Here is a 13316-nt window from a genome sequence, read left to right on the forward strand (position 1 = left end):
AGGAACTGACGCCATGGCTCCAGTCCAGCAGCTGCACGGCACAGAATTCAAACGGACAAAAAAAGAAATGAGAGAGGAAGAAGAAAAAAAGAAAAAAAAGAAAAAAGAATACAGACGGTATCAATGGCGTCGATACCGAGACCATTTTCCGGCGAGTCGCATTACCGATGGAGCTGGAGTAGGATTTGCGAAGGACCACCCGGCCGACGAGTATCTGACCTCTCAGCAGCGCCCAGATCGGCTGAAAATTCCAAATCCAAAACCCAGTAGGGAGGAAAACGGTGCCGGCTTACTGGGAAGATAGGTACTAAACCGGATACCCCATCCATCCTCGCATCCAACCCCTCCTGCAGATCCAAAAAGTTTGATCTCGCTTTGACGGTGGGTAACTACATGGGCATTGACCGCGCCGATACGGTGAGAACTGGGAATAGGGTTAGCACGACAAGCACGTACGCAGTACCGCGAGTACATACTACATACATACATCCGGACTAAGGATGTAGGTCAGGTCGAGGCATGGCACGAGCATGAGTGGAGGCAAGTCCACAATGTCAGAGCGCGACGGGCGGACAATTTTCGCAACCTTCCATGTGCTCAGGACTTCCGGTCCGCCCAGAACGACTGACAGTGAAACCATTGGTGTATCGTACACAGTACAGCAACTGCGTACGAACCTCTGGCCGAACCAAGCGTAAATGTGGAGGACAATGGCAAGCTGAAGCGGGCGCCACCATGAGGCCGGGGCCAAGAGACTATTGGACTATTGGACTAGGGATGCAGCGTCGTCCTCCACTGTCCTTCAACTCCAAGAGGAGTCCAAGTCTCCAGGAGAGACCGGCAGCCCCGAGTCCTGTGACTGGCGGAAACGCAACTACTGCACGTCGAGGATGAAAAGAGCTTGCATCCCTGTCTAGCGGCCTTTCTTCAGCAGTTCAGCTAGCCGTGGCCTGGTGGTGCGGGGGCTAGATGGGCCCAAATCATCCGAGCAGACGCCAATGGCCGCCCGTCGTCGCTGCCCGGCGTGGGGCGGACTGTCTCTGATCGAGCGGACGAACTGGTGATGTGCCGACTGATTTGCCTGTTTCATTGGGTATGACATTGACAGGGGAGGATGGGGGATCCACTTCCCTGTCCAGGCGGGGAGCTGCTTCGGTTGCCTGCGATGCCTGCGATCCAGCGCGATCCGTCATGATCCGTCATGATCCGCCCTCATGGCAAACTCGACTCAGTGGGCTGGAGTCAAGTGGGAATTCCTGCCTTCCTCTTGACTAGCATGAGGAGTAGCGTGGGAAGGAAATTCCAAATCGAACCCAAGGATTGGCAACCAACCCACTTGGTCTCCTTCAGAACGCATGGCATTCTGTTGGCCCCGGCGCAAAGACACGCACAAAGTTATGATGGGAAGCGATAGGATACGGATGGTTGGGAGGTTTGGGACACAACAACCGGTTAAAGGAACCGTCCGGCCCGCTTAGCGCGGTGGATACGATGATTCATTATTTCCCGGGCGCGTCTACAGTACTTTTCCTTATTTCTTCTGATTTCTTGGGGTCAATTCGAGACTGCGCAGAGGTAAATTAAGGTGGGATGGTTGCATGGAACAGATTAAACTGCAGATTAATTAAAACCAAAAATAAAGAAATGAACTAAATGAAGAAAAAGAAAAGAAAAAAGGCGCATCGGGAACTGTCGCTCATCCACGGCCGCGTAGACCCCGATGCAGGATGATGAAACCCCGATTTTCTGATCTCCCCAAGTTGCCCGTCTATCATTGACCCGATTTAGTCAGGTACATTAGCCTGATGGATCTCGTGGGATCTCGGGTTCCCAACGATATTTCTGGTTTGTGCTCCCCCGAGAATGTGGAGAAGGTTTGTGCCTCCACCTGCTGGACTATGAAGCCTCTATCGACGCATCCTACAGATCCTGGGACGGCTGGTGGTTTCAAACCAAGGCAAGCAACAAGAGAAGCTGCCCTACGTAAATCCCAGGCCTCTGAACCTGCGGGAATCGGCACTCGATATGATCTCGCGCGGATGTCCTCCACCAAAATCGGATCCGTAACATGCAATCTTGGCCGGCATCGCGACTCATGAAGATCGGATCCCTTCCTCTCCACATGACCTCATTTATATTTAGCCAATCCCCAACACGCGACATGGGTTGATGAACTAATGGCTAATCAGCTTGCCTCGATGCGACCCAGACGCGTCCCTAGTCACTATAGCCAATGCGATATACCTGCAGGTTTTAGTGACACTGCCTCCTGCATACTGCGTACTGTATGTAGTATGTACGAGGACACTCTGGTGGGTATCTTTGTCGTTTGACCTTCTACTTTTTTGTTTTTTTTGTTTTTTTTGCTTTTTCGCTGCGCCTCTTTACTTCCATTACAGTATATTACAGCAACAAACCAGAAGGGCTCCATTCTTCCCGGCAAACTGGGTGCGAAAATCCCCATTTCCTCCTCCCCATTCGGTGGGTCGATAGCATCGATATGATGAAATCCAACTACGAACATCTTCTACATGACCGAGCGGTGACGGTTGCAGTGTGAAAAATGACGTGCCAGAGTGTAGAACCCCCTTTGGACTCCCATCCAAGGTCACCGACAACCGGAGTTCCTCCCGTTTTCCCATCTGGTATCTTACTACCTACAGAGCGAGGAAGGAGAGGGAATTGTCTCGGGCGTCAACTAATTACCCTGGTCACCTTAGTGTCCACTACTAACTACGGAGGACCCGGCTAAGCCAAAATGCCCAGATTGCTGATGTTCAGCACAATGTACGAAAGTGGATACGTTGCAATCAATCTGATTTATAATGATGTCTTGGTCCTTTTCCTACCGGACTAGTTCCTCGTGTTCCGCATTGGCGATGGTGGTTGAATTGAGTTATTTTTATTTTTAATATCGCTGATATTAATTGTAAATTAATGATCAACGTTTAGATCCGGGCTACCTCAGCTGCGTCTTTTGCGGGCATCTCTTACCGTGTACATTATCGACAACTTCACACTTCAGTTACACACAGTGTTGCGTATAGTATATTATGATCCGAGATGGCAGGTCTTCAGGCACAGAAAAAAGCAAGCATACCTACATATTCCTTCAGCTCTCCACAATACACACCCCTGGTCTTGCGTTATAGAATCAAATTTAGCCATTAGCTCGGCGTACTCCGTATACCCTTCAAGCTTCTGACCAGACGTAAATTTCCCCTGCATAAGCAAAAATACTAAGTGCACAGCAGAGCACTGCCGACATAACGGCACCACCACCACAGCAAGCCGAAATTCCTCTGCGTCATCTCTGCAATCGAACCGACTGGTCATCGGTTAAGATACCTGCTCCTTCCGGCCGACGAGGCGGCTCGCGTCGCTCGGTCTCTTGAGACGGAATCTCTGTGTGGGTGTAACAGGCAGTCTTCGAGGTGTCAGCGGCCTGAAACGTCCGGTTCTCGTATCGGTTGTCTCTCCCTTGTTCGTGCAGGATCTGAATAGCCCTGAGGGATATCCCGGGTATACCGTTGCAGTGCAGCTACTGCAGTGCGGATACCTTAGATACCGTTACTGCTAAGCTTGCACATGCTGTGGTGATCCACGATAATCCCACATGGCTCGGTGTTACCATGACGCTGGAATATCTCACAGTAAATCCCCGGGAGACGTAGATCCCGAGCCAGAAGATAAGCGGGGAAACCTGGTCGTGGATGTCTTGGAGGGTCTCGGAGTGTTCTTCGAGGACGTGTACAAGGTTCACGCTCGCCTGGGCAATACACGAGGTTACTGCGAGGCGAACTATCCTTTGCAGGGTCACGAACAGATGCCCCTTGCTGGAGCTGTGGTGGGGAGTGCCGAAACGTCTGATCCCGTACGCATGTACAGGCATAGACGGCATGAACATGCGATAGGGTCGGAGTAGCTGACTATCGATGAAAGTTAGAATCTAATAGACATATACCGTATGTACATATGTATAAGTACATGTCAGGCAACTGGATCTCGGCAGAACCAAGGAGCTGGGACATGAGCTAAGTGAATCGGTGGATATAGTGGCTCACCCATTTAAGTATGATGCCACCCAAGAAATGACACGCGAGGATTAGCAGCCTGGTACTTGCATCATCCTGCTATACACGCATCTGGTTAGCGAGCTGACCACGAGACACTCCGCCGAACATGGCCCACTCGCAATTTGACCAGCTGTCAATTGATGAACCGGCGTTCATCCATGCTGCGGTGTTTGATCTGCACAGGTAGTGGAACTACCCATAATCGACGCCACATTCGCATTGTCTAATACCCCGGCTCAGAAGCCGGATCTGGGGGACCGGGTCAAGAGGTTCGGGCTGCTCAGCCAGCCAGCGTGCCCGGTTGTGTGGCCCACGGTTTGACTGCATGACCATTCAGGGTGTGTATGGCTACCATGCAGTGGATATCCCATGTGATGTCAGATATTATATGGTGCCTTGAAGGGTGGATTAAGCCTTAGTGTACGGAGTTTGTACATCGGGATGTCATGAGTAACCCCTATCCCCCGAAGGTCAGATCTGAAGAATTCACAGTGGAGTGGCAGCTGTAAGCCTTATGCGAGCTCCTCGAGACCGTTCTATCTTCGAATGGGTGGGGAAGATGGATTTGGAAGAGTTATGAATTGTAAAGCATAGTATGCATACATGGAGGGGTAGGATCACAGCGATATCACGTGGTAGATAGCACCACAAGAATCCGTAGGTTTGGAAAGAACAAACTAGATCGACAAGTATACTCCGTAGTCTGCGGTGACGGCGAATTACTGCATCCGGTATAGCTCGCCTAATCGGGGAAAGCGCTTCGCGGCCGCTTGGCATCGAGGTGCGTGGTCTATATAGATAGCCTCCTCGCCCGCCCGCCTCTTCTCGTCGCTGTCCCATCCTTTGACGCCCTGTCGACTCGGACCAACGTGAGCCATTTTTGCCATTGGGCCGGCCTCTCCGTCCTGTGTGCACTTCGCCACCCCCTTTTACTGCAGTGAGTCGTGGTCGTTTCATGTCGCTCCTTGAACCGCCAGCTAATCGATATTGGTTCTTGTCAACTGAACAGGGAAACTCGACAGAATTCGATTCGGTCCGCAGACGGCTTGCCTATCACAGTCATCGTGAGCGACTTTTCCGGGACAGATTGGCAGAGGGCGAAATGTGCCACAGATCGCATGGATTGATTGCGTGGGTTTGGCTCGGGACATGAGAGGCTGGCTGGCAGAATGAGATCGTGATGAATCACACGATGGGCCAGTTCAGGTCCGCCGATTATCTCCGAGCCACTGGCTAAGCTGAGCCAAGTTACGTCTGGTGCCAGAAACTGCTCCGTGTGCCTCCAATGAGTATTTTCTCGACGGTGCTGTGACCCATGCTTCTCGATCGCTGATGTCGCACCTCATGACGGAGGCTTACTCGAGGTCGCCGTTGAAACCCTGAAATCTTCGTATACAGGATGGTCGCGCGACCGAGAGCCAGGTAGTTTTCTCTTCAGTATTAACGACATTGGCCGGGAACAACAGGTGGGCGCAGATCAATCAGCGACCAATATCGACGGGCTTCCTTCGCGATCTGACTCGCTTTCAATACAGTTGGCGACCGAACGAGACGATCACCGCGCTGAGCGACCAGCGCAGTCATGATGACGGAGCAGAGTGCTGCAGGCGATCCACCCACCCTCCTCGGGACATATACAATGACGTCGGTTCGGCTTCAATTCTGATTGACCTCCAAGTCTGTCTGGCGTGTCCGTCTGTTGCCACGATAATTGATGAGGTGCCAGATACGGTCGAGGGCACACACACACCACAGCGGCATGGTTTAGGATTCCATATCACGAGGATACATGCTGGTACTACGACCGGTCCATAGAGATATACCATCTGGCCAGTCGGGAAATTGACCACCGCCATCTCTTACTCGACATAGATGCCTCCAACCTATCTAGACCGTAGCTAGTAACAGACCAGCGGCTCCGTAGCATATTCTCATTTTATGAAACATGTGAAGATCCCAAGGTCTACTGGCATTCAGTAGGATGGGCACGCCGGTGACGTGAGGTCTGTTGGTTTAGCTGAGGATATGATCGAATCATCCGCCCGTGGTATTCGCAGCCCCTACTCCCATTTAAAATCTAACGCTGCGCATGCACACGAACGGGTGAGCAGGATTGATTACTGTAAGCACTAAAGCAAGAGGAGATAGCCCTCGTCCATTCATTGGTGGCTTGACTGACAGGGGTGACCTTGTCCCATGGGAAGTTCCCATCCTCCTTGGGAGGTTCTCACCTGTCCTGAGAAGTTCCCCCCTCATATGGGAAGTTCCCATCCTCCTTGCGAAGTTCCCATCTCCCATGGGAAGTTCCCATCTCCCATGGGAAGTTCCCACCTGTCCTGAGAAGTTCCCCCCTCATATGGGAAGTTCCCATCCTCCTTGCGAAGTTCCCATCTCCCATGGGAAGTTCCCACCTGTCCTGGGAAGTTTCCTACATCGCAACAAAGCCGTCTTCGCCCCAAGAGAAACTCCTTTTCCCTAGCTATCTTCTTCCGCCGGACAATCTTCCGTCTAATTCAGCACATGGCCGACGAGAAGAGCCGAATACGAAAGAAATGGAGGGACGCGCACAGAGAGCGGCAGAGAGTGCTTCCTATCCCGAAGAAAATCCAATGGGGTCTATATAATTTGGATTTTCCGACCTTTGACTGCGCAGGGATTCTTGAGCTTCAGAAATTCATACATGAGCTGGATAACGAAGCAAATTGGGCGAAACCGAGAGAGCATATTATCGCCGATATCATGGAAAGTCTACGTATGTCCAAGACCAAGAGTCCACTGGAGATTATCGCAATGGTACCATCGATCATCCCAGCATCAGATGGGGACTTGTTTCTTTTGAATGATTCGCAGGCTCTGCACGATCGCCTTGAGCAAAAGTTTGAGAAGCCTCTACTTCACCGAGCGTCGCTGTCTGGAAACTCGCTCTGTGGTCGCAAACTGACCTTGGATGCGTTCTGGAAGCATCTCCGAGAGCAGCCGAACAAGACGATAGACGTTTACGACTACGCGGTGGTAGAGCCGACTTTAAGAACACGAAGATCGACAGTCCCGGAAGTATTGTTACACTGGGAGCTCCCAACGCAGGAGCGACATGCTCTCAATCTCCTAGACATCGAGAACAGAATCGGGGACTTCTGTCCAACCGAAATAGTCCAACATGATCTTCACAGCAAACTATCTCTCCTATCTCCGGCTAATCTTGGGAAAACCGACTCAGAGTGGAAAAATAATCGAAAAGAATTTTTCCTTCTTAGCGGGGCAAACGCGATATCATCTATCCATGTGGATAATGGAGGCCAGCTAACGTGGATTCTAATCCTCGAAGGTCGGAAGATCTGGTACTTTCCTCGTAAACCGACAAGCGATGCTGTCCGGTTGCTGGCTATTATGGGCTCTCAGTGTCCTCGAGGATATGAAGAAGGCTGGGTACGGGTAGAGCTATGCGCGGGGGACCTGTTGTGAGTACATCACAATAGATTATATCGGAGTATCCAGCTGATATCCCTTTCAGGATTATGCCTCCCAGTTGTCCACATGCGGTGTTCACGCCAGATGACTGCCTTGCTGTTGGTGGCCATTTCTTCACGGCTGCACACCTTGGTTCAACGCTCCACGGGCTCAAACTCCAGGAAGATTATCCAGCAATAAGCAACGAGGATCTGCAAGCCGGCTTCTATGATTTGCTCCATAGGGTTTTTGAGAACGCGGATACCATCAACATACCCCTGCAGCAAGCCGACATCTTGTCGTCCTCTTCTCTATTCCTCGACAGCTTGGATGCGACAACGAGCAGACGTGGTGGTAACAAAAACTCTAGGACTCGAAAGCGACTAGAATCGGGCCTAAGCATTAACAGTCACATTACGGCATACCGCGCCCCCTTTCTTAGAGCTCTGGAACGTCTCCGAAACCGACTTGAGAAGGAACTGGAGGCTGAATAAAAATATTAGGCATTCTAGTAATTAGTCAATATTTTCGCTTTTCGTTTTAACTCTGTTGACCTAGGCAAGTTCCGGCCGCGGTTGGTTTTGTAGATTAGTTAGTAGCCCAGACACATACTATGGTATAACTACCAGCTTCAACAAGTAACAGCTCACTGCGACTAGGTGGGGGTACCTAGGACCACAGATGGACAAAAACTTATACCTAATCGGAACGGATCAGCGATCGGGAAGTCATATGTCACAAAACAGGGCCCATTACTTACTGGAATCGAGAATGCGTTAATGTATTTTGAATAGACAGGGGAACTGGTTTATATGTACAACTAGAGCCAAAACCAAGCCGACATGCCAGGACCAAAGAATGGCTTTATTCAATAGTAATCTTCCTGTCTGTCGTCCTATGAGGGAAATCCAAATACACGGCGAGCATCGAAATTGGCAAAAAATAATGAACAGCCGTAATACCCGCTCATATCTTCAGTTGCATACACAATCCCTGCCTGATTGGAAATTCTAGCTCGTTCAATTTCCCTAGTCCCAGTGGAATCTTTGTAGACCGGGCGTTGAGGGGGTGGTGAATTTATTGGGTTTCTTCGTGTATGAAGGAAGAGGCTAAACGAGTTGCATTTCTTTTTAGCGAAAGAAGCAGATTTTAGGGGAAATAGGAACAGTTCTATCTGCGGCTGTATGATAGAATTTCAGCACAGGTCAAAGATCTCGCGTGTAGCTAGTACATAAAGAAGGCAAAAACTAGAATGAAAACTCTGCATCCATGGCTCCGCCGTTTTCAAAACTTAGGGAAGCAATAATCACACATGTATACATCACAGTGACCCTAGCCGCAACTTCGCCAAAAGTCATCATGATTTAGGGATGGGTACCAGCGGTCCACTCCCCATTGCTTGTGCATGCTTATAGAGATGTTTATTGAAACCTGCGGAACTGGCAAAGGTTCTTGCAGGAGCACATTGGGTGCAAGTGTAGACCATATCTATAAAATGGTCAGTAGTGGCTCAAAACCTTTAGATATAGACACGTACGTGTTGACATATGTCGCTTTAGCCTTTCGAGATTGGACAATGTCATCTCACAGGCGCCAAAAGTACACCTAAGCCTCCTAACTATTCTGGCATTTCCAGGAGTTTTTGTCTCAATAGGCTCGACCATGTGTAAGTTGAGTCCATCTTGATCCTGTAATCTTGCTGCAAGAGAGCGAAATTTGTACAGAGGTCTCAAATGGTCTGCGACAGCTTGACAAAAGCGCCGTGCCACTGTTTCATTAACTGAAATATTCAGGTCATTTGGACTTATGTTGAAGCAAAAGCCTTTAAGGCTTTTCTCAAAATCCCGTTGTATCTCCTTTCCGCTTTGTTCCATTGTAGGGCCACAAATTATGATTTGTTCAATGATAGACTGATGCCACTTACACAGCTGTCTTAATGAACGTTCACATAATGGAGTATTGGCTCCAATGTTGAGTGAATGTACTGAGATCTGAATCTCATGCAGATTGCCCAGAACTACTTGTTGCTTTAAAGCAACAGGGGTTGTGTTTTGTGATGTGAAAATAGTGGTTTGTTCGGTGTACCAGGCGTGGGACAGAAGGTGTAACGTATAAGTGACCTGTCTGTCATATACTGGTCGTATGTAGTCAATGAACTTTGTGAAATCCCCAAGACGGACTTCACAGATGACAGACAAGAGGACCTCTAGATAATCTAACACCAATTAGTTTATAAGATAAGCATGTTATAGGAATTATACCATCGTGTGAAGGTTCCTCAGGCAGCGTTGTTGACAGTGATCTTACCGCCATAACACCGGAGAAATAGCATAGCATATGTTGTGTAAGTGTACGCCAGTGCTCCCGTAAGAACATTGCCAATAATCTTTGATAACCTTTCCAGTGATACGTGATCGGCGTTATGTGAGACTGGGGCAAGGACTGGCACTGTTCCTCCTGCCTGACAGATTGTGTTGCTTGTGCTTCTCGTTGATCTCTTTGTTGCGTCCAGTAGCCGCGAAGGTCCTCTTCTCGGACGCGTAGAAAACCTGTCAGATCTTCCTGGTTTACCTGAAGCGCACATAAGCAAAGAGTCATCAAAATGCCAACAGCTCACTCACACTTGTCACATTACAACGCCAGTCTCCACAAAAGAAGCAATGACCATAGTGCGGGGAACCATTGACGGAGATGTTGGGAAAGGCCTTGTGGCGGAATATCTCACAACACCCCCGGCACATATTTTTGGGCTCTTGCTGCTGAATTGTATCATTGGGTTGTTTGTGAACTGCACCCAGTGGTTTATTGATACCAACTTGGACTCCGACAGTATCGCTCTTCATGGAATCTGTTCCTACCGGTCAATGATCTATTAATAGCGATAGAATAAGGATGCCCACGGAAGCTGCTCTCGAAAATTCTGTCTGTGGCAATTTGGTGCTTGTTTTGCGTAAGATCAGAATAATTCATAGTGATGCAGTTGAAGTTAATCTTGGATGAAGGGAAAGTAGTGGTTAGAGAATAAATCGGCAGTTGGGAACTGTTCCTTGTGTCTTTCACAGTATGATGTATGTAGCAGGTGGATGTTGTATCCTGCCTGAAGGAAACCAGGCATCAGTTATAAGTGTGTCATGGCCTCACTTCCATCCGGGCGTCAGCTGTCGAGCCAATCTTACCTACCCCATACTGTTTTTAATATACGGGTTCTGGGCCTCTTTGAGCTAGTTATATTGTGGGGTTTGGCACGCTTTGTGACGACTCCGTGCATCTGGTATTGGTTGATACAAAAAATTCAATACACCGAATTTTGTTTGAAGTGGACCGAGCCAAACACCAGCGTGCAATGCCTCACAACATAACCCCTAATTTGAAGAAAAACAAAGTATTCCTAAGTCTAGAGATGTGATAGATATGTATAAACCCTCCCTTTTGCTCGCCATAGGTGCTTCATCACTTCATCATTTCCGGCTCACCTGTCCTACAAGCAAGAATTGATTGATTTACTTCAGCTGATTATGGTATGTTTTCAAGCCTGTGCACTTCCTTTCTATTAGACTGACAGTGGTAGCGCCTGGTACCATTCTATAGACAACTACTTCGCGCTGCAGCTCAGCCAGCTCTGAAGGGCCTGCAGGCAAGATGTCTCAGCGTCATTTCAAAGCGCAAGGACATAGAAGGCTTGCTGGATGATGATGCACAAACGCTCTTGAAGACATTCTGTGCACTTCGAGCGGATGGGTTTCCTGGAAGCAACATACCCAAACTATGCCAGCACGAAATATTTGGTAATTATGCCGAAATATACTTGAACGAGCTCACGTCTGAAGGGCTTCTTATATTGTCTCTTATTACCTGGCACTTTGGCCCTTCTTTGCATATCTTCTCAAAGACAGGCTTGCCCCCTTCAAGTCTTTTGGAGTATTTTTCGACATCAACGGATGATGAAGAACTGTGTAAGGCCTTGTGGAATCGATACAAATGGTGTTCCTGGCAGCGAGTATCTTTAAAGGAGTTCACCGGAAGGTTTACGAGGCTTCGGGGCCTTCTTGAGAACGGGTTTATTCATTCTTTATGTCCTCTATATTAAGGGAGAAATAGTTCTCTATCATTCGTACAATGCTTCTTCAGCAACACTTAGCTTATATTCCAACCGCAACAAAAGCTACAAGATCTCCAATACCCTGATCCCTCATTCCTTGGATACACCCAGACGAAATCATTTCGGGGATAAAAACGAAAGCAACATAAATTTTCTGTAAAATTCTCCTGCGTTTGTGATTTAGTTCAACTGGAGAATACACTTGATTGAAAGTTGTGGCGGCAAATTGCGTGTCATCCTTCAGCTCTTGTTCCGAAGTGCTCGACCACAAAATCAACCCCAAAGCATCTTGCATTCGGCGGGATGTCTTCTGCAACCATGGTAGTTTGGACGGATTCTTGAAAGCAGATTAGAAATTCCCCAAAATTAGATCTTCTCCTCCCCAATCCTGCATGTACATCATCTTGCTCTTCCGCACGGAAATGGCGGTACAGAAGGTCTGCTGCGGAAAAGCCTTTGAAGCATACAGGGCAGATGAATCGAATTGGTGAGTTATCAATGATCTTCTTTAGGGTCCGTTCTTTCCTTTGCGAACTAGTCATCGTGTCCTCAAAGGCGTGATAGCGTTCAACCACATAGTCAACTTCGAAGCAGTGCGAATTTGGAGGTATATCTCCAATAGGACCGGAGTCAACAAAGGTTCGGTAGCACATAAGGAAAGCTTCAATATCAGGTTTTCGCCTTGAATTTCTTTTTGAGAGTCCTGCATGAGTATCGTCCTGTGCTTGCTCACGGAAATGACGGTACAAAAGGTCTGGCCGAGGAAAGCCCTTGAGACATGGGGGACAAATGAATCGAATGGATGATTTTTGAATGATTTTCTTGAGAGTTTCCGTTTTCCTGTGAGAGCTAGTCATTCCGTAAGCAAAGGTTCGAGTAGTCCATACGGGTTTGTATGGTGCAGATTGGGGATATTTAATAATTCACACGATACTACAAAGTCTGTCCACTAGTATAAGTAACCTCGTCAGTGCCTATATTGATAGCATTACTATAACAAAAAAAGAATACTCGACAGCCTTGCCCAGCCATGCGGTCACCGGTCTCGAAATGGTGTCAGTGGCACATGGCTCGCGCATAAAGAGAAGCTAATAAACCAGTCACTCGCCCTAAAGGCTTAATCGAAAACACTCGCCGGGTCAAAAGGATCACGCAACGAAGTGCGGTTCCGCTTGGCTCTTGCCTCACATCGATGTCGATCTAAATCCGTTTCATCAAAATTCCTTTCTCGTATAGATTTAGATATCTGATCTAATTTAATGCAGCTCCACCCAGCCTGGACCACTGCAGCTGTTGCGTGAGACCCAATGGATTTGAACTCCTCCCAAGAACAGCGGTCTTGAGAGTAGTTGCGAGCAAATGTCACCACCAGATCATTTGCGCCTCTTTCTGCGTCCGCGAAGATAATAACCTAAATCAGCATTAGCCAAATACGCGCATATAGTGCGTGAACTCTGCCGACCTCTTCTTTTTTGACATGGGATGATCTCAACGTCATCCATTGTCTAATTCGCAGGGGAATCATGGTAGTAAAGCAGATCATTTGCCGAGGCTTCAAGGTACTAACGGGGTTTTAAGGGCAAGGTCCGATGTGCGCGAACTATTTGGTATAATTCTTAGAAGAGGTTATTTGGGAGCTGTATGTCAAGCCGTATCAAACACCAGAAATGCCTCTACTTTATACACTACATGAG

General features: G+C 48.4%; 2 protein-coding genes across 2 annotated transcripts; one reads left to right on the top strand and one right to left on the bottom strand.

The window, feature by feature from the left end:
* Nucleotides 1-3541: 3541 nt before the first annotated feature.
* On the bottom strand, nt 3542-4031 carry LDX57_001958 (uncharacterized protein; the record flags this gene model as incomplete). Its single annotated transcript, XM_046083602.1, has 2 exons — nt 3542-3929; nt 3988-4031. 2 exons carry the CDS (start codon nt 4029-4031, stop codon nt 3542-3544), a joined length of 432 nt encoding a protein of 143 aa, XP_045939559.1.
* Nucleotides 4032-6815: 2784 nt separating this feature from the next.
* Nucleotides 6816-8017, top strand: LDX57_001959 (uncharacterized protein; the record flags this gene model as incomplete). Its single annotated transcript, XM_046083603.1, has 2 exons — nt 6816-7534; nt 7588-8017. The coding sequence occupies 2 exons, from the start codon at nt 6816-6818 to the stop codon at nt 8015-8017; spliced, it is 1149 nt and encodes a 382-aa protein (XP_045939560.1).
* Nucleotides 8018-13316: the final 5299 nt, after the last annotated feature.

Source organism: Aspergillus melleus (assembly GCF_016097325.1).
Source record: "Aspergillus melleus strain CBS 546.65 chromosome Unknown contig1, whole genome shotgun sequence".
Taxonomy (NCBI): domain Eukaryota; kingdom Fungi; phylum Ascomycota; class Eurotiomycetes; order Eurotiales; family Aspergillaceae; genus Aspergillus; species Aspergillus melleus.